This window comes from Balaenoptera physalus (genome assembly GCF_965194825.1).
Source record: "Balaenoptera physalus genome assembly, chromosome: 1".
Taxonomy (NCBI): domain Eukaryota; kingdom Metazoa; phylum Chordata; class Mammalia; order Artiodactyla; family Balaenopteridae; genus Balaenoptera; species Balaenoptera physalus.
Genome location: NC_138882.1, coordinates 177,825,626 through 177,842,823, shown reverse-complemented (window position 1 = coordinate 177,842,823; position 17,198 = coordinate 177,825,626). Strand labels below are relative to the sequence as shown.

General features: G+C 45.8%; 1 protein-coding gene across 3 annotated transcripts; it reads left to right on the top strand.

Annotated features, from left to right (window-relative positions):
- The first annotated feature begins 1,983 nt into the window (after window positions 1-1,983).
- On the top strand, window positions 1,984-15,732 carry ELOA (elongin A). 3 transcript variants are annotated; one of them, XM_082432929.1, is made up of 11 exons: window positions 1,984-2,420; window positions 7,308-7,364; window positions 8,150-8,256; window positions 9,102-10,290; window positions 10,676-10,790; window positions 11,840-11,995; window positions 12,094-12,191; window positions 13,024-13,204; window positions 13,457-13,568; window positions 14,176-14,351; window positions 15,335-15,732. In XM_082432929.1, exons 1-11 carry the CDS (start codon window positions 2,346-2,348, stop codon window positions 15,394-15,396), a joined length of 2,328 nt encoding a protein of 775 aa, XP_082289055.1. In that variant the 5' UTR covers window positions 1,984-2,345; the 3' UTR covers window positions 15,397-15,732. The 3 variants fall into 3 exon arrangements, with proteins under 3 accessions (XP_082289055.1, XP_082289053.1, XP_082289054.1); XM_082432927.1 differs by having other exon boundaries at window positions 2,228-2,420; window positions 14,176-14,355; XM_082432928.1 differs by lacking the exon at window positions 14,176-14,351 and having other exon boundaries at window positions 2,228-2,420.
- Window positions 15,733-17,198: the final 1,466 nt, after the last annotated feature.

The following is a 17,198-nucleotide window of genomic DNA, read 5'->3' as shown; positions in this document are numbered from 1 at the left end:
AGTGCTAACCCCCTCAGGTTTTCAGATGACACTCTGGGCTGGCCTTATGTTGAATAATAATTAGTTCAGTTTTCAAGAAACCTTCATGGAATGTCACCTGTGTGCTAGGTGTTGCTGATCCAAGGTGGACAAAACAGCCTCTGACTTTAGGGAACTCATTCTGTTGTTGAAAATCCTTGCATAAACCAAGGATTAGATAGATGGTAATCCCCCAGTGAACATATACAGAGTATCACTTTCAGAACTGGTTAAAAACTTTCTTTTTAATCAGAATGACACATATAACATAATTAACTGATCTGAGATGTAGACAAATATTCAAGTGTAAGAGTTCTTTACTTTGCAGGTAACCCTGCCTCAGGCTGGCATAAATGGGGTAGGGATGGGGTGCATACCCCCCAGCAGCAAACATTGTTTCTTTTCATTCCAGTTGTTGAGATCTCCCTGGGTAACGTGCACAAAGTGTTCCATGTGTCCTAAGTATATGCCAGGTCAGTTAGTCAGCAATTCTGCGTCAGGAATGGGCCCATTTTTCCATTACACCAGTGTTACATTTTCAAAATGGAAGGCATTGAAAATGTAAACTTAAAAGCATTTGCTGTGCAGGAGAGGGAGATTCTAGGGCCAGGACTAGAATCCAAGTCTCCTCACACCAGTTTGATGTGTTTTCCATTACACCCCATGATTGAGTCTTAGAGCACTGAATGGGTGATTATTAATCTTTATGGACTTTTTATCCAATGCTGATTATATGGACTGCATTGTGCTGGGCAACAGAGATTTAAAGTTGGACAGGTCAGGGAATTCCCTGGCAGTCCAGTGGTTAAGGCTCAGCGCTTTCACTGCGGGGGCCTGGGTTCGATCTCTGGTCAGGGAACTAAGATTCCACAAGCCACACGGTGCAGCCAAAAAGTAAAATAAATTTGGACAGGTCAGTCACTGTACTTGATAAATAAACAGCTCAGTGAGAAGACAGAAGAATAAATTGACAATTTACACCCTGAAAAGTGTTAGTTGCAGAGGAAAGGGCACCAAGCAGAGGGGGTGGGAACACGGGGTGGGGGGGAGGGGGCTTCTCAATTTACTGAGTGAATGAAAGCTCATTTGAAGAAACAATTTATATTGTTTCTTTTACCTTTCCCAGAGCGAGACCTGAAGAGCCACTGGGCTTTCCCACATTGGGTGAGAGGTCAGGCTCAGTACACTGCCAAATTGTTGATGGTGATCAGATTAGTGTGTAATCCGATATGATCTAATCAAACAAGATGTAATCAATGCTGGTGTTTTAAACCAATTTTCAACTGTTCAGTAGCTTTTTTTTTTTTAGTAGTAATAATACTTTATTAATAGTAAAATTTAGTGCTTCTAGGATGAGGGTAAGGGCTCTCAAGGATGGTATCATGGGCTTGTCTGATTGAGGCCCTACTGATTTAGAGGAACCAGCCATTCATTCATTTATTCATTCATTCATTCAAGAAGTATTTATTTGGTACCTCTGTACCAGACACTGTTTTTGGCGGAAAGTGAGACACGGGCTATTACCTCTTGTAGCTAAACTGTTTGACTTTTGACAAATCACTTTCACTCTCTGGGTCTCAAATCCTTGACCTGTTCAGAGATGTGCGGTCACAGTGGACCTGGACTGTTTAGATTCACATTCCAGCTTCACTTCTTTCCTGTTACATGACCACATGCAAGTTAATTTAGTCTCCCTGAGCTTCAGTTTCCTCATCTGTATCATGGGGATAATATACCTCGTTTCATTGGGTTGTACTGAGAGTGAAACTTAGCTCAACCACTGGGCTTAGTACCCCCAATCAAGGGTGGTCACTAGCGTTAATCCCTGATTTCCTGAGCCGCAAACCCACCCTGCAACCACACACAGGTGTTATTTGGGGCGTGGCTCAGAGCGCAAGGGGGAGGGCTAAGATTTATAAAGGCAGGGTCCGGCGCCGTGATCTCATCCTGCCTTGGCTGGACACCGGAGTGGTTTTCCAGGCCGTGGCTCCGCACTACGAGGACCAGAAGCGAGGCTGCCCAGCGGCGACCAGTGCGGAGCCCACGCCCCCGGACCAAGCTGCTCCAGCTCCCGGCGCACGCGGCTCCGGGAGGGCGCAGAGGACCGGACCCCCGACAACCACAGGCCGTGGGGGCGGGGCCTGCAGCCGGCCGGCCTCCCCCCCCCCGCCCCCCCACGCCCCGCGGCCCCTCCACCCCACTTCGCCGAGGCCCGGAAGGGACCAGTCGCGCTTCCGTCTCCGCCGGGGAGGCACGGAGGGCGGAGCTGCAGCCAGAGGACGCGACGCGAGCCCAGTTCCGGCGAGGAGGCCGCGCCAGTGACAGCGATGGCGGCGGAGTCGGCGCTCCAAGTTGTGGAGAAGCTGCAGGCGCGCCTGGCCGCGAACCCGGACCCGAAGAAGGTGAGCGAGCGGGAAGCGTGGAGCGGGGCGGGCGTTGGACGCGGCGCGGCCCCGTAACGGTCGCGGGCCCGGGCGCGGCTCCTTCCCGAGCGGCCGGGGCCGTGGGGGCTCGGACCCGGAGCGCGGCCCCGCCGGTCTGCGGCCTGCGGTCGGGAAGTTAGTGGCCCATGGCCGCTGCCCACGCGGTGGGACCCCGCACGGCGAGCGGCGCGCCTCGGCGGGCCCGGCCTCCCTGCCTCCCGGGCCGGGTGCCCGCGGTGTCCGCCCGGAGCCCGCGTGCCGGCGGGGCTCCCGGAGCCCTCCCCCGGCGTCCCGGGCCAGCTGTTTCCTGTCGGGAGAGCTCGCCCAGAGTTAACTCCTGCCCGCTCCATTCCTCGCCCTGCGAAATGTTTCTGATTTCTTAGAGTCTTTTGATGTTTGTTGGGAGAAGGAGGTGGTTCTGCCTGTGCTTGATGGAGTCTAGGCTCGGTGTGTGGTCCTGCGTCTTTAAGACGTTTTTATTGCTTTGGCTTGATTATTAGAGCGTGGACCTTTTCGCTTTCTCAGTAAATCTCTTTCAAAACAAAATAAACCTTACGTCACCCTAACTAAAAACTTAGGTTGTAAATGGAAAGGAAAGAAAAAAAATAAGGCTTAGAAGTTGCAGCTAGATTTCCTTCTGGCCTTGATAGAAAGGTAAGAGCTACCGTTTCTGGCTGCTGCGAGTGATGGGCAACCATTTTTAATTGCACTCAGCTAGTTTTTTCCCCCCTTAACTGTTTTCTTAAGTTAAATGCATTCTTCTCTCTCTGCGACTTTTCTTCCATCCAGCTTCTTGGTGTCTGGGAGAGTGTCCCGTGGATGTTAGAATTTTTTTTTTTTAATTGAAATACATTGATGAAAACACTCAAGGTGTTTGACATTCTCTGTCAGCATTATAGCTGGAGTGTACAGTGTGTAAGAAGAGTTGGATCTCTGAACCCCAGAGTGGCTTTTGAAGAGGAAATAATCCAGGGAGGCAGTGGAAATAAAGTGGTGAGGAGATTTGAGTTCTAATTCATTTGCCAGCCATGGACATTAGGGATGTTCCTTGCTAAGCCAGTTTCCTCACCTGCTTCTTCCCAGGACAGAACCAAAAGGCAGAAGAGCTCAGTAGATGTTAATCTCCACTCTTTACAATTTTTCTTGAAGAGCCCCTTTCTCTTCACCTGTTCTTGGCCTGTCATAGGTGAGGTTTTTTTCCCTCCGTTTCTAAAGGCTGCTCAACGCATCTCACTATCAGACCACTGTTTAACTCTTCTCGTGCATACCTAGCTCAAAGATCCATTTCTTCAGGACGACATTTTAGCTTTAAGTCTGTGAAAACTGAAATGCTTTCACTTGTTTTGTGTTATATTTTCTATAATGGCTTCAGTACCTAGTGGACAGACATATTTACAAGTTTCTTTTTACAATAACCCTTTGTGGGCATCTAATAAATGGTCATTATTTCCGAGTACTAGCTTGTTTTCCCAAACACTGTAGGTTTGTGACTGATTTTTTTTAAAACCCTAGAGCAGTATGATGTAAATCGCCCCCATCTCCCCAATTTGGTCTTCCATCGGGTTAAAAAAAATGCACCGTGTAGTGTCTACATTTTCCCACTAGAATTTAAATTTTGAAGTAGCTTTTCCAGTAGTTGATGTGCATGAAATTTAAAATTAAGAAAAGGTTGGTTTGACTTCACATCCTCCTTGAACTATTAGTGATTGTGAGTATCTGGGCTTTCTCTTCCCAGATAGAAACTCACCCTGAGCTTCTGACTTTGCATTATGAAGATCATTTTTGCAAAGGGCACAATAGTTGGCATTTACAAATGAGCTAATGCAGAGGGAAAACTGCAAGCTGGCACACTGGCCTCTCAACCTTCTGTTAACCCAACAAGCTCCCACAGGTTGTTCTTGAAATTGTAAGATGATTATATAGCAGTACTGAACTTACAACTAAATCTTGATTTCAAACCATTATTAGCCAAAGGGTTGATTCCACATCTATATTCATAGATTTCCTCGTATTAAACATAGGTGTTTAACTGTAACTCTCTTTTCACTTTAAGCTCATCTGTGATCTAGGCTTACTTGGGGAAAAAGGTATCAGGCAAACCAGGGTCACTTGGTTCCTACTATTTAAGTGGAAGCAATTTTCATGGCTGGTAAAGTTACCTGTCCTGTGTTACAGTTTGAACGTGGAAACTACGAAGAACACCGTTTGAAGGCAAGTGGAGAACGAGGGGTCAACATTATGAATATCTTTAGCTCTTTGTGTTGAAGTAGTGTGCAGAGGACAACTGAGATTCCTAAGCATGGACTGTGCAAATGTTTGACATTTCTCAATGACTTGTTATCAGTTCTTGCAAACTACACCTGGTTTGATAACGGCAAGTTTCCACCTACCTGAGGATACCCAAAGTGCTTTATCTTTTTAATGCTTTGTTCTTTTTTTTTTTTTTTAATAGCTACTTTATTTATTTATTTATTTATTTTTGGCTGTGTTGGGTCTTCGGTTCGTGCGAGGGCTTTCTCTAGTTGCGGCAAGCGGGGGCCACTCTTCATCGCGGTGCGGGGACCGCTCTTCATCGCGGTGCGCGGGCCTTTCACTATCGCGGCCCCTCCCGTTGCGGGGCACAGGCTCCAGACGCGCAGGCTCAGTAGTTGTGGCTCACGGGCCCAGCTGCTCCGTGGCATGTGGGATCTTCCCAGACCAGGGCTCGAACCCGTGTCCCCTGCATTAGCAGGCAGATTCTCAACCACTGCGCCACCAGGGAAGCCCCTTTGTTCTTTTTTGAACCTCATTGAAAATAGAGGGGCTCTGAAGCCCTTTTTCTCTTATGTTGGGCTAAATTGGTTTGAATATCTCTAGGGTTTTAGTTTAGAAAGGCAGCATTTACACTTCCAATTAGTGCTGGGCTTTGAGATGAACACACCTTCAACGACTTCTGGCCCCATTCTTATATGTGGCCTTTGTAGAGGTCCTGGGACTCTGTCCTGGTGGTGACCTTTCCTCTGTGGACTCTAAACTGTCTGACAACGTAACACTAAGGAGGGGTTCTTCTGCTTTGTGTCGAGTGTGCTAAGAGGCACATGAACTACTGCTCCATTTACTTTTCCGGTCTTCTAAGGACAGTGTCTTTATGTTGGATATTTCTCCTGGCTTTGTAGTACATGCTGTGGTAAACACACTTGACCTACTCGCTTGTTAGGCAAGTTACCTAACCTCACTGAGCTCAGTTTTAATATCTGTAAAATGGGGAACATAATATCCATTTTATAGAGTTGGTTAATGAGGATGAAATGAGGTAACACATGTAAGGACTTAGCATAGTAGCCAGTGCACAGTAAATAGTATATAAATGCCTTCCAGGGAATGGCATTAGAGGAGACAACCTGTCTTTAATCTTTTCAATGATTCTAAATTTTCCTTTAAGAAAAGGAATTGGCATTCATCTTTGCACCCATAGCTTTGATGACAAGAAATACACATATACTTTGTCCTGAGTTGGATGGTGGTGGTGATCGAATTCGAAGTGGAGGATAATTTTCACTCAACTATGAAGGTGAAACTCCTTAGATACACCACTTGGCTTCTCATATGTTCCCAGTCAAAACAAGATTACCACATGTGATCCAGTTGCTCTGCCTAGCAACCAGGTTCGGTAATTACTGAAGTAGAATGACCAGAAAAACATACTTGCTACTCCACCTAGTAGCAATATAGCATACTAATTGTAGCCTGGGCTACACATAGAAAAAGAACAGATCTTGTTATCAGATATTTAAATATAAAGGTAGTCACAGTTAATCTATTTTGAACTACTTGTACTTTTCAGCACTCCTCGAATGGTAGGTATATTTATATATACATAAATATTTCCTAGAGAATGGCATAGCAGTCATGACTTTGGTTAGAAGTGGAGCAAGGAGGAATTGGCTGGGGAATATCTGGTAGAGGATCAAGGGTAGCCGTTTAAAGAATGGTCAGTTGATTAATGAAATGATTAATAAGAAGCATTTATTGAGCTTGTATAGCATTCCAGGCACTGTGGCTAAAGACTGCACATGGTTTGTCTCTCTGAATCCTCACAGCTTGTGAAGTACAGACAGGATCCAGTTCCTGTTTTGCAGATGAAGTAACTGAGGTTCAGAGAGGTTAGTGACTTGCACAAGATCACCCCACAAGGAAGTGGCAGGGCCAAACTGAAGCCTGTCTCTGACTCTGGAACTCTGTCGTAACAGCTCTGCTATCTGATTTTGAGCTAGCTCAAGAGGATACAGAAAGGAAATGTGACCAAACCCAGATTGCTTCTCTAATCTACCCAGACATTTTGTGTTCACCATTTGCAATGGCAAAGCTCTGATTCTAGCAACTTGAAATTGGTCTTGGTTTCCCACTTACATCGAAAAAACCCAGTTCTGTTAAACACACTTTTTCTGGAAACATGATACCCTTTTTCTGTAGAGACCTCTTCTCCTTTTTACTTTCCTCTATGCCGGGTGCATGAGTAATTTCCTAAAATTGGCTCCTTTCTCAGAAAGTCTCTCTCAAAACTGGGCAGAAAGATAGTTGTTGATTACTTTTCCTAGAGCTGATAGGTTTGATTCTCTTCTCTAAGTTTTATTTCCCCTTGGTGTAGCATAGTGGCTGAAAGCACACAATCTAAAGCCGCAGATCTGAGTGAATCCTGCCCTACTTGCATCCTGGGGCAAGTACCTTAACTTTTTCGAGTCTGTTTTCACACTTGTAAAATAAGGATAACAATCATGCTGTATACTACAGAACAGTGTAAGTACTTAACCATTGGATATTATTCTTATTTGTTCCAGTGAATGATTATGATTTTATAGAAATTAATGTTCATTTTATTCTCTGCAGCTATTGAAATATTTGAAGAAACTCTCCACCTTGCCTATTACAGTAGACATTCTTGCGGTAAGAACTGTGTAATTTTAGATGTTATATAGCTATGTCCCCTCCCCTTCCCGACCAGAGAGATTGTACAGTAAGAGCATGGGCTTTAGAAGTGAAAGAAACCAGACACAAGGCCACATATTGTATGGTTTTGTTTATATGAAATGTCCAGAATAGGCAAATCCATAGAGAGAAAGTTAGATTAGTGATTGCCAGGGGTGGGGGGAATTGGGAGGAACAGGGTTTCTTTTTAGGGTGATGAAAATGTTCTGGAATTAGTGGCGATGGTTGTGTAGTATTGTGAGTATTCTGGAAACCACTGAACTGTACACTTTAAAACGGTTAAAATAGTGAATTTTATCTCAGTTTTTTTTTCTAAAAATTAAAAGAACATTGGCATTTAGTCCTGGATTCAAATCCAAGTTTGTGACTTTAGGCTGTTCCTTCGTTGTAAAATGGGGCAGGTCCTAACCTCATAGAGTTATCAAATAAGTATTAATTCAGACACTGTATGCAGTGCTCTTAGCTCAGTGCCTAACACCTGCTATGATCACTCTTGTTATTATTGCTAAAGTTCTAGAAGTATTTTAATTTAGTGTTTTCCTCTTCTGAATCTGGTGCGCTTTGCTACTGTGTGTCTTATTAGAGTTTTGGGGCACAGATACAAAGTAAGTTTGTACTGAGACTTGCAAGGTATGTTTTTGGAAGGAAGTATTGGTTTGTTGAAAAGTAGGAGGTCTTATTTCTTTAGAAAATTGTGAGCCTAGTTCTACAACCCTCTAACAATTCCTTTGTCAACTTTGTAGGAGACCGGGGTTGGGAAAACGGTAAATAGCTTGCGAAAACATGAGCATGTCGGAAGCTTTGCCAAGGACCTAGTGGCCCAGTGGAAGAAGCTGGTTCCTGTGGAACGGTAAGAAAAGTTCCTCAGTTCTGCCTCAATTATAAGCAATAATCCATGATCATTATAGAATACTAGAAAACATTTAAAAATAGAAATAAGAATAAAAATTTCTTAATTCTACCATCCAAAGATAAGCATTATTGACGTTTTGGAATGTTTCTAACCTGTTCCTTTTTTTTTTAATTTTTATTTATTTATTTATTTATTTTTGGCTGTGTTGGGTCTTCGTTTCTGTGCGAGGGCTTTCTCTGGTTGCGGCGAGCGGGGGCCACTCTTCATCGCGGTGCACGGGCCTCTCACTGTCGCGGCCTCTCTTGTTGCGGCGCACAAGCTCCAGACGTGCAGGCTCAGTAGTTGTGGCTCACGGGCCTAGTTGCTCTGTGGCATGTGGGATCTTCCCAGACCAGGGCTCGAACCCGTGTCCCCTGCATTGGTAGGCAGATTCTCAACCACTGCGCCACCAGGGAAGCCCTCTAACCTGTTCTTAAAAGGCATTTTTATATAGTTGTGAATAAACTGATGTAAATTACAGCCCTTTTTTAATGTAACAAGTTAAATATTTCGCTGTGTTGAAAAGCTTTTAAAGTATTTTCACATCCACAAGATGTTTGATCTTCTCTGTGTCCTGTAGTTAAACTCATCATTTTCCATTTATTGAATATTTCAGCTTTCCCAGTTTTAAAACTTAGCTGAGTGTCTTTGAGCAGAACCCATTTACCTTCTTCCCAAGACCTTGTTTCTAACTCTGTAAACTCTTCATCTCTTTCGTGAGTTCAGGTCCTGTGACGTTGTCCTCTGAACAAGGATTACCCTGAGATTTATATCTGCTGCATCTTCTTTTTCTTTTATTTTAGAAATACTGAGCCTGATGAACAGGACTTTGAGAAGAGCAATTCTCGAAAGCGCCCCAGGGATGCCCTTAAGGAGGAGGAGGAGGTAGAGGGGGACTACCCAGAAAGCTGGAAAGCCTCCGGTAGCCAGTCGTTTAGTCCTGATAACAGACAGAAAAAACACAGAAAACTCTCAGAGCTTGAGCGCCCTCACAAAGTATCTCACAGTCATGAGAGGAGAGACGAGAGAAAGAGGTACCACAGAGTTTCTCCAGTTTACTCTTCAGACCACGAATCTTCCGATTACGGCCATGTTCAGTCCCCACTGTCATCCGCCAGCCCTCATCAGATGTCTGTGGACCATTACAGATCCCTGGAGGAGGACCACGAGCCCTTTGTTTCACACCAGAAGCCTGGCAAAGGCCACAGTAATGCCTTTCAGGACAGACTGGGGGTCAGTGAAGAACGACACCTGGGTGAAGCCCAAGGGAAAGAGGTCGTGAGTCAGAGCAAGGAGCACAGATCTTCCCATAAAGAAAAACGTCCGGTGAATGCCAAAGGAGATGAGAAGTCTTCTTTGAGCAGAGAAAAATCACACAAGGCCATCTCCAAAGAGGAAAACCGGCGGAGGCCACCCTCAGGGGACAGTACAAAGGAGAAACCGCCCTCTAGTGGTGTCAAGAAAGAGAAGGAAAAAGAGGGCAGCACCAAGAAGGTTTTACCCCCCTTGGAGGTGGCATCAGACAACCACCTTAAAAAGCCAAAATATAGAGACCCAGAGAAAACAAAATCAGACAAAAACAAGCAGAGTCTAGAAAGCTTAGACATAGGCAAGAGGGCAGGAGACCTGTTGCCCAAGGCAAAAGAGAAGGTTTCTAACAACCTAAAGACTCAAGAAGGAAAAGTAAAACCTTCTCATTCAGATAGAAAGTCAGTGGGCTCCTTTCTTAAAGCTGAGGAGGCAGATATGGATGATGAATTCGAGCAGCCCACCATGTCTTTTGAGTCATACCTCAGCTATGACCAGCCCCGGAAGAAAAAGAAAAAGATTGTGAAAACTTCAACCACGACTCCTGGAGAAAAAGGATTTAAAAAACATGATTCAAAAAGCACTAGTAAAAACTTGGACTCAGTTCAGAAATTACCTAAGGTCAATGAAAACAAGTCAGAGAAGCTTCCGCCAGCTGGATCCCATTCAGCCAAGCTGAAAAAGGTAACCCCTGTGGCCCCTTCCCAGCCAGAGCACCTGGGCCTGCAGAGCTCCCGGGACGACCCCACCGCTGTTTGTCTGGGCTGGCTTTCCCGTGGCCCGTTGAATGTCAGTTTGAAGTAATTTCCTCCCGGCCTCTCTGGCCACCTCTCTCTGGCCACCAGGGTCAGCAGAACCCAAGAAAAGTATTTTCTGAGGCATCCCATTGTGCTGGGCCCATCTCTCCGTATCTCCTGACTTAGGTGGTGTCGGGCACGGCTGCCGCGCCTCCTTCAGGCTGGATATGCCTGTGAAGTTATCTGCCACGTCAGCACTGCTGGGCATCGACTGTGGGAAAGAGCTGTGCTTGTAGAAAGAGGCTCTCCAGTCACTGGTCTCTTCTCTGCAGGTCCCCAGCGATGTGCTGCCAGTGTTACCAGACCTTCCATTACCTGTGATACAGGCCAATTACCGCCCACTTCCTTCCCTTGAATTGATGTCTGCCTTCCAACCAAAGCGAAAAGGTAATTTTCTTTGTCTCTTTTTCTTTTTTTAATGGAGAAAATGATTTTAAAAATTCATTCATGATCTGTCATCAGATTTTGGTGCATTTCCTAAGAGCACAGGTTCTGGAGTTTGATGGCTTGGGTTTGAATCCCAGCTCTGGCTTCTACTACAAGTTACATGAACTTGGGTAACAACTTAATTTCCTTGGACTTCAGTTTCATATTCTGTAAATGGGAGTAATAATGGTATCTGCCTATGAGGTGGATTGAAAGTGATAATGCTGGTAAAGCTCTGAGCTCTGGGTTTTTACACATAGTGTTTGCTAAATCTTAGCTGCTGCTATTACCAGCAGCCTTTTACTCTGTACATTCCATAGGGGCTTAAAAAAAAGGCTAGTTTAGGGACTTCCCTGGTGGTGCAGTGGTTAAGAATCTGCCTGCCAATGCAGGGGTCACAGGTTCGATCCCTGGTTCGGGAAGATCCCACGTGCCGCGGAGCAGCTAAGCCCGTGTGCCACAACTACTGAAGCCCATGTGCCTAGAGCCCATGCTCCGCAACACGAGAAGCCACTGCAATGAGAAGCCCGTGCACCACAACGAAGAGTAGCCCCCGCTTGCTGCAACTAGAGAAAGCCCGCGTGCAGCAACAAAGGCCCAAACGCAGCCAATAAATAAATAAATAAATAAAGGCTAGTTTTAATAGCAAAAGAATTAGATGCTACATAGGTGTCCCTTAGCAAGAGACTAACAGATGGATCACGGTTCATCCACATAGTGGCATCTTATGCAGCCGTTTAAAAAAAAAAAGTAGAAAATCTATGTACTGATGTGATTTCTAAAATGTAAATGACAGAATGGTTATAGTATGTTATTGATTGGTTAAAAAGGAATAAAATAAATATTAGTTTATATTTGCATAGACTCTCTGGAAGGACACAAGAAACTGGTAGCATTGGTTGCCTTTGAGAAAGGAAACTGGGAGGCTGGGGAATGGGGTGGAAGGAGAGTTTTCACTGTATTGCTCAGTGCCTTTTATCACTTATACTCCTGTTTTTCTTGCCCTACAGCACTCTCCTCACCCCAGGAAGAGGAAGAAGCTGGATTTACCGGACGAAGAATGAATTCCAAGATGCAGGTCTATTCTGGTTCCAAGTGTGCCTATCTCCCCAAAATGATGACCTTGCACGAGCAGTGCATCCGGGTGCTTAAAAACAACATTGACTGTAAGTCACATGCTTCTCTTTCGCTCTTCACGTTGTGGCACTGGGACACCGGGTGACTTGGCCGCTACTCAGTGCGTTTCCCCTTTGATTCTCTGCAGCAATCTTTGAAGTGGGAGGCGTCCCATATTCTGTTCTTGAACCTGTTTTGGAGAGATGTACACCTGATCAGTTATATCGCATAGAGGAATACAATCATGTGAGTATCCTGTTTGAATGGGAAGAGGGCAGTGTGCTGGCTTGCGTCTCCAGAAGCAGCTTTGCCTCCGAATCTGCCACGGTGATGGGCAGGTGGTGGTCGGATCACTGTTCTGGGTTTGTCTGTGGGCCTTTAAACAGGCAGGTTTTTAGCACCTGCTCCTGGCATCTTAAGTAGGCCTCTTGGGCTAGAATCAAGATGGGATTGAAAGGTGGGAGAGGGGGACCATTTCCCACACCTCCCTTGAGCTTGCCTAGTTACAGAGGTCAAGGGAGAATTCTAGCAGCACAGCCCTTGGGATCCAGGGCAGGGACAGAGCTATGTGTTGACACTCAGGTGTCTGGTGAATATAATTGGCTGGGTGTCTCCTAGAGACAAACAGATCTATCCCCAAATCCTCCTAATGCTGGAGATGCTCATCTGATTGCATTAGCTGTCTCTAATTCAAAGGATCTATGACATATCCTTCTTAAGTGGCCCCTGGCCATTGCAGTTCAGTGTAGTGATGGGAAATGCCTGGATTTGACTTCATCCCAGTTCCTACCCTGCACTGATTTTCTAAAGGAAAAGACTGATCTTAAACTAATTTTTGTATTGCCTTCTCTCCTAGCCCCACAACCCCCAAAAGCAGCTAGTATAGTGCCTCACACTTAACATTTTTTAATTCAGTGATTTGGGTTTCTTTCCTAGAACTGTGGTATTTTAATATACTACTGCTACTACTAAGAGGACCAAAATATCATTAGGAAGCTGGTCCCCCTGGGTGATTAAGGATGGAAGAGAGATGTGTAAGAGTACTTGCATGTAAATGATGTCCTGGTTCTGATTTTAGGTATTAATTGAAGATACAGATCAATTATGGAAAGTTCATTGTCACCGAGACTTTAAGGATGAAAGGCCAGAAGAGTATGAGTCGTGGCGGGAGATGTACCTGCGGCTTCAGGATGCCCGAGAGCAGCGGCTGCGAGTCCTCACAAAGAATATCCGATCTGCGCACGCCAATAAGCCCAAAGGTAAGGGGGCAGCGTGGGTCTGGCAGAATAGTGAGCCCTGTGCTCTGGTCAACAGCAGGGCCGTGGTGGGCTCAGCTAAGGTATCACCTCTGGCCCCCAAATCTCTCCTGCATTTGCAGAAGAGGGCAAAGGGTGAGGTGTTTCTTCTGCCACTGTGCATGCTACCCTACAGAGGGGTTTCCAGGGTTGATAATCCCCTACCTTTAGCACCTCAGCTCAAGAAGGCGGGTATTAATCTCCATTTCTCCACAGGCCGACAAGCAAAAATGGCCTTTGTCAACTCTGTGGCCAAGCCGCCTCGTGATGTTCGAAGGAGGCAGGAGAAGTTTGGAACAGGAGGAGCAGCTGTGCCTGAGAAAATCAGGTAAGATCTCTGCTCCTCTGTGGTTTCTGCCTGCTCAGGGAGAGAGAGAGCCCAAGAGCTTATCTTTCAGCCCTGAGAGGCAGCCCAGGGGCAAGAAGCGATTGATTTTGGGGGTGAAAGCGTGGCAGTGCAGAGTGGGTTCTGCAGGCTGACCTTGACCATCTGGGCACTTGACCTCACTGAGCCTCAGCGTCCTTGACTGCACTGTGGGCCGGATAATGATTCCTGCCCCTAGGTGGGGTCGGGGGTGGGGGGGGGTGGTCAAGATTAAATGGAGAACAGGGCCTGGCTTCTGGGACACATCCCCTAAGGCTTTTTTCCCTTTCCCCATTTAAACAAAAAACATATTACTGTGATGACTAAATTATCTAAGTACGTTAGCATTGTCAAAATACAGATTTACACCTAAACAGTGAAAAGTTAGTCGAGATTATCATTCATTCTGAAGGCCTACCACAGTCACTTCCGAGCCATCACCAGAATCTAGGGTACTAGGTCCGCTGGTCAGAGCCGCAGAACTGAGTCCTCAGACCAGCCAGCTTCAGGCTGTTGGTGCCGAGGGCAGATTTCTCCTGCTCTTGGCTAGCAGCTTTGCTCTGTGTCCCAGGATCAAGCCAGCGCCGTACCTCTCAGGAAGCAGCCGCTTGGGCAGTGGCGGCAGCAACAGCTTTAACGCCAGCCCCGAGGAGCCGGCCTACGACGGCCCGAGTACCAGCAGTGCCCACTCGGCACCCGTGGTCAGCAGCGCTGTTTCCTGTGATCCTAGGAAACCGACTGTGAAGAGTAGGTAACTTGGAGCTCCTGCTCAGATATTTCAAAACTAGTATTTGAACCCCTCTAATGTTATTACTGCTGCATCACACTTTGTGTGTTAGATGTAGCGTATGTGATGCCTTGCACACAGCTGATCTAAATGTCAGGGCCTCCTTCCCCTGCTTTGTTCGTAGTGCATATTTTCGTGTGTCATTTAAATTATGATCATAGTGAATATTCATTTTGGTACTCTGCTTTTTTTTTTCTTTTATTTTTTTCAACCTAAATGTAAACCTGTTTCTCCAGGCAATAACATGGAGTTTCCAACTGTTATTATTAACAGCTAAATAATTTTATTGAAGTTTTATAACCTTATAACCCCACCTTCCAAGTATTTTTTTATATGTAGTTGGGTCTATTTCATATTTTACTAACTTAACTACTGTAGACTATCCCCAATATTCTACAGCGGTGTCCTAACTTAAGAAAAGCATTATTCTGTATTTACTTCAGGGCCCACAGGAAGGTGGGAGTCCTGACTTGCACTTTGGCTCGGTTCAGGTTAACCAGGCTAGAGGGCAGGCTAGTCGTTCTTAGGTGGTATGTGCATTTAGCTCATCTCAGACCTGTTGCTACACTGGACAGACAGGTATGGGAGGGGGTGCTTTCGGCTGGTTTGGCTATTGGTGAGGCAGAGTTAAATTATGGCTCAGAATGGCCGTTAGAGTCTGGCAAGGCTTGAACTCCAGTTCTGCCGCTTCCCGTACAGGGTCCAGCCTGAGTCTTGGTGAAGTTGTGAGAATTAGAGGGAATGATTGTCAGGGGCCTGGCAGGTGCTGGGGAAGTGTTACCTTTGGGCTGCTGCTTTTCTATGGGGTTGGCAGATAACTGCTGCTTGTATCCATTTGTCTGGCTGTGTAGAGCCAAGAGTAACAAGGCTTTGTTTGATTGTAAACCACTGGTGTCCACACTGCCATGGATCTGAAACAACTGCCTTATTTCTCTTTTCACAGAAATTGCCCCAATGATGGCCAAGACGATTAAAGCTTTCAAGAACAGATTCTCCCGACGATAAACTGAGGACTTACCTTGGAAATGAAATTTGCGGAGAGGAATACGAGGACAGTGGGGCTTGGGGAATGGAACTTCCAGAGGAGACCAGGATCTTTCGCTTCGTGGAGGCTTTTGGTCTCCGAGTCCTGCACAGTCGGCAGGCGTCGTGCCTGTGCCTGTGTCCGCAGCTGCCGCCTCCCTGCCTGGCGAGCACTTCCGAGTTCTGAAGAAGATGTGAAGCCTCACGCTCACTGAGGATTTTAAGGTCAATTGTACCTTTGTTGTTAATTACCTTCTTTGTAAACTATAAGACATAGTTTTAATTAATAAATATTGCCCCCAGATTGTATTTATATTACCCCCAGGTTTCTTTTTGTTTTTTGGGTTTTTTTTTGTTTTTTTCCGGTCCTCTACCACACACTTAGCCTTTTATTTTTAGGGTTCTTAGTTAGACAAAAGCCTATTGAAAGCCTTTCCCCTGTCCCAGTTCATCTCTCCTGAGTAGACTTTGGCCCAGAGAGAGGACTGGGTGTCCCCAGAGCCTGTGTGGCACGTGCTGCACATAGAGCGAGGAATGGGTCCTGGGCTGCCTGTCCTGGAGGGGGAGCCCTGGCGTGGTGACAGGAAGTGTTCAGGTCGGACCCTCCCCCCACCCCCCCCGCCCCACCTCTGAGACCCTCAGTTGCTTTGAGGTCCAGTGCAGGTGCATCTCTTTCCTATTCATTCAGGGAATTATTTATTAAGGGAAGTTCTAGAGTCTTTCCCCCCATCCTTTTTGCCAGGTCCCACTGTTTTTGAGGCTCACTAGAGAGCACAGAACTCCAGTATTTTTACAATTTCCAGTTTCTAATTCAAAACTTTAGGGTTTTTTTCCTCCCCTATTTTTCCTTCTCCCCACTGGCATGGGGCAAGACACAAACACATGGCAGGGCTTTCTGTAGGCCCCCAAATACAACTTTAGAGTTTTAAAAGCCAGCACTGTAATCTCTTAGTCCCTGTGAATTGCTACTAGAAGTGAATGGTTTTAAAAGGTAATGCTGTGTTGGAAATTGGTTTTGTTTTTGCCTTTCTTTAAAAGGTAAGATCATGTGATTGAAAGAGCACAACAATTTGCTATGTTTTGTAGAGAACTTAGCAGCTTGAAACTCTCTCTACTTTTTGAATCTTTAAACCAGAATTTGGAGGTAAGGGCCAGTTTAAGGAAAGGGTCTGAGCTGTAGCATCAGGATGGGGGAGCTACAAGGGCATCCACCAGTCTTGGGAAGGGAGGATCTCACTTTCGAGTTGACATAGGGGGAAAAAATCAGAGCTTGGAGGACAGTGTCAGTGTCCTTCTTGGCTGTTGAAGGGCACTAATCTAGTAGGAACCCACTTGGTTGTGACCCAGATAGAAGGAGATACTATAAATTTGAGAAGCCCATCCTTAAGAAACCTGAGAAGCAGATTGAGGGCGTGGTTAGTGTGATAGCCCATGGAGCTTGGCAGTTAACCAGTCCCTTTGACAAGCTCACTCAAAGCCCAGAATATGGAGCCCACTGTTTTTAACCATCCTGGAGACCTCAGTTAGGCTAACTCTGAAGATTGCAGAGCGACGCAGCAAGAAGTCTGTGCAGCAGAAGCACTGTTCAGTGTGTGTTGCTATGCAGGGTACCTGAGGGACACAAGTATTGCTGTGTTTTAATTTGCTGTATTTTTGAATTGGGTAAAGCATTCTTTCTCTTGATTGTTTGTATTACCATTCCACCAGTCCCCCAGCCTGCTCCCCCAAGGTGGTATTAGAAAGCCTCTTATCTAAAACCAAATGAGCATCTGGGTCAGGTGCCA

Coding starts and splice junctions, on each gene's coding strand:
- ELOA (XM_082432929.1), top strand. CDS start 2,346: ATGGCGGCGGAGTCGGCGCTCCAAGTTGTGGAGAAGCTGCAGGCGCGC. Junction 8,257..9,101: donor AAGCTGGTTCCTGTGGAACG/GTAAGAAAAGTT, acceptor CTTTTATTTTAG/AAATACTGAGCCTGATGAAC. Junction 10,791..11,839: donor CTTCCAACCAAAGCGAAAAG/GTAATTTTCTTT, acceptor CTTGCCCTACAG/CACTCTCCTCACCCCAGGAA.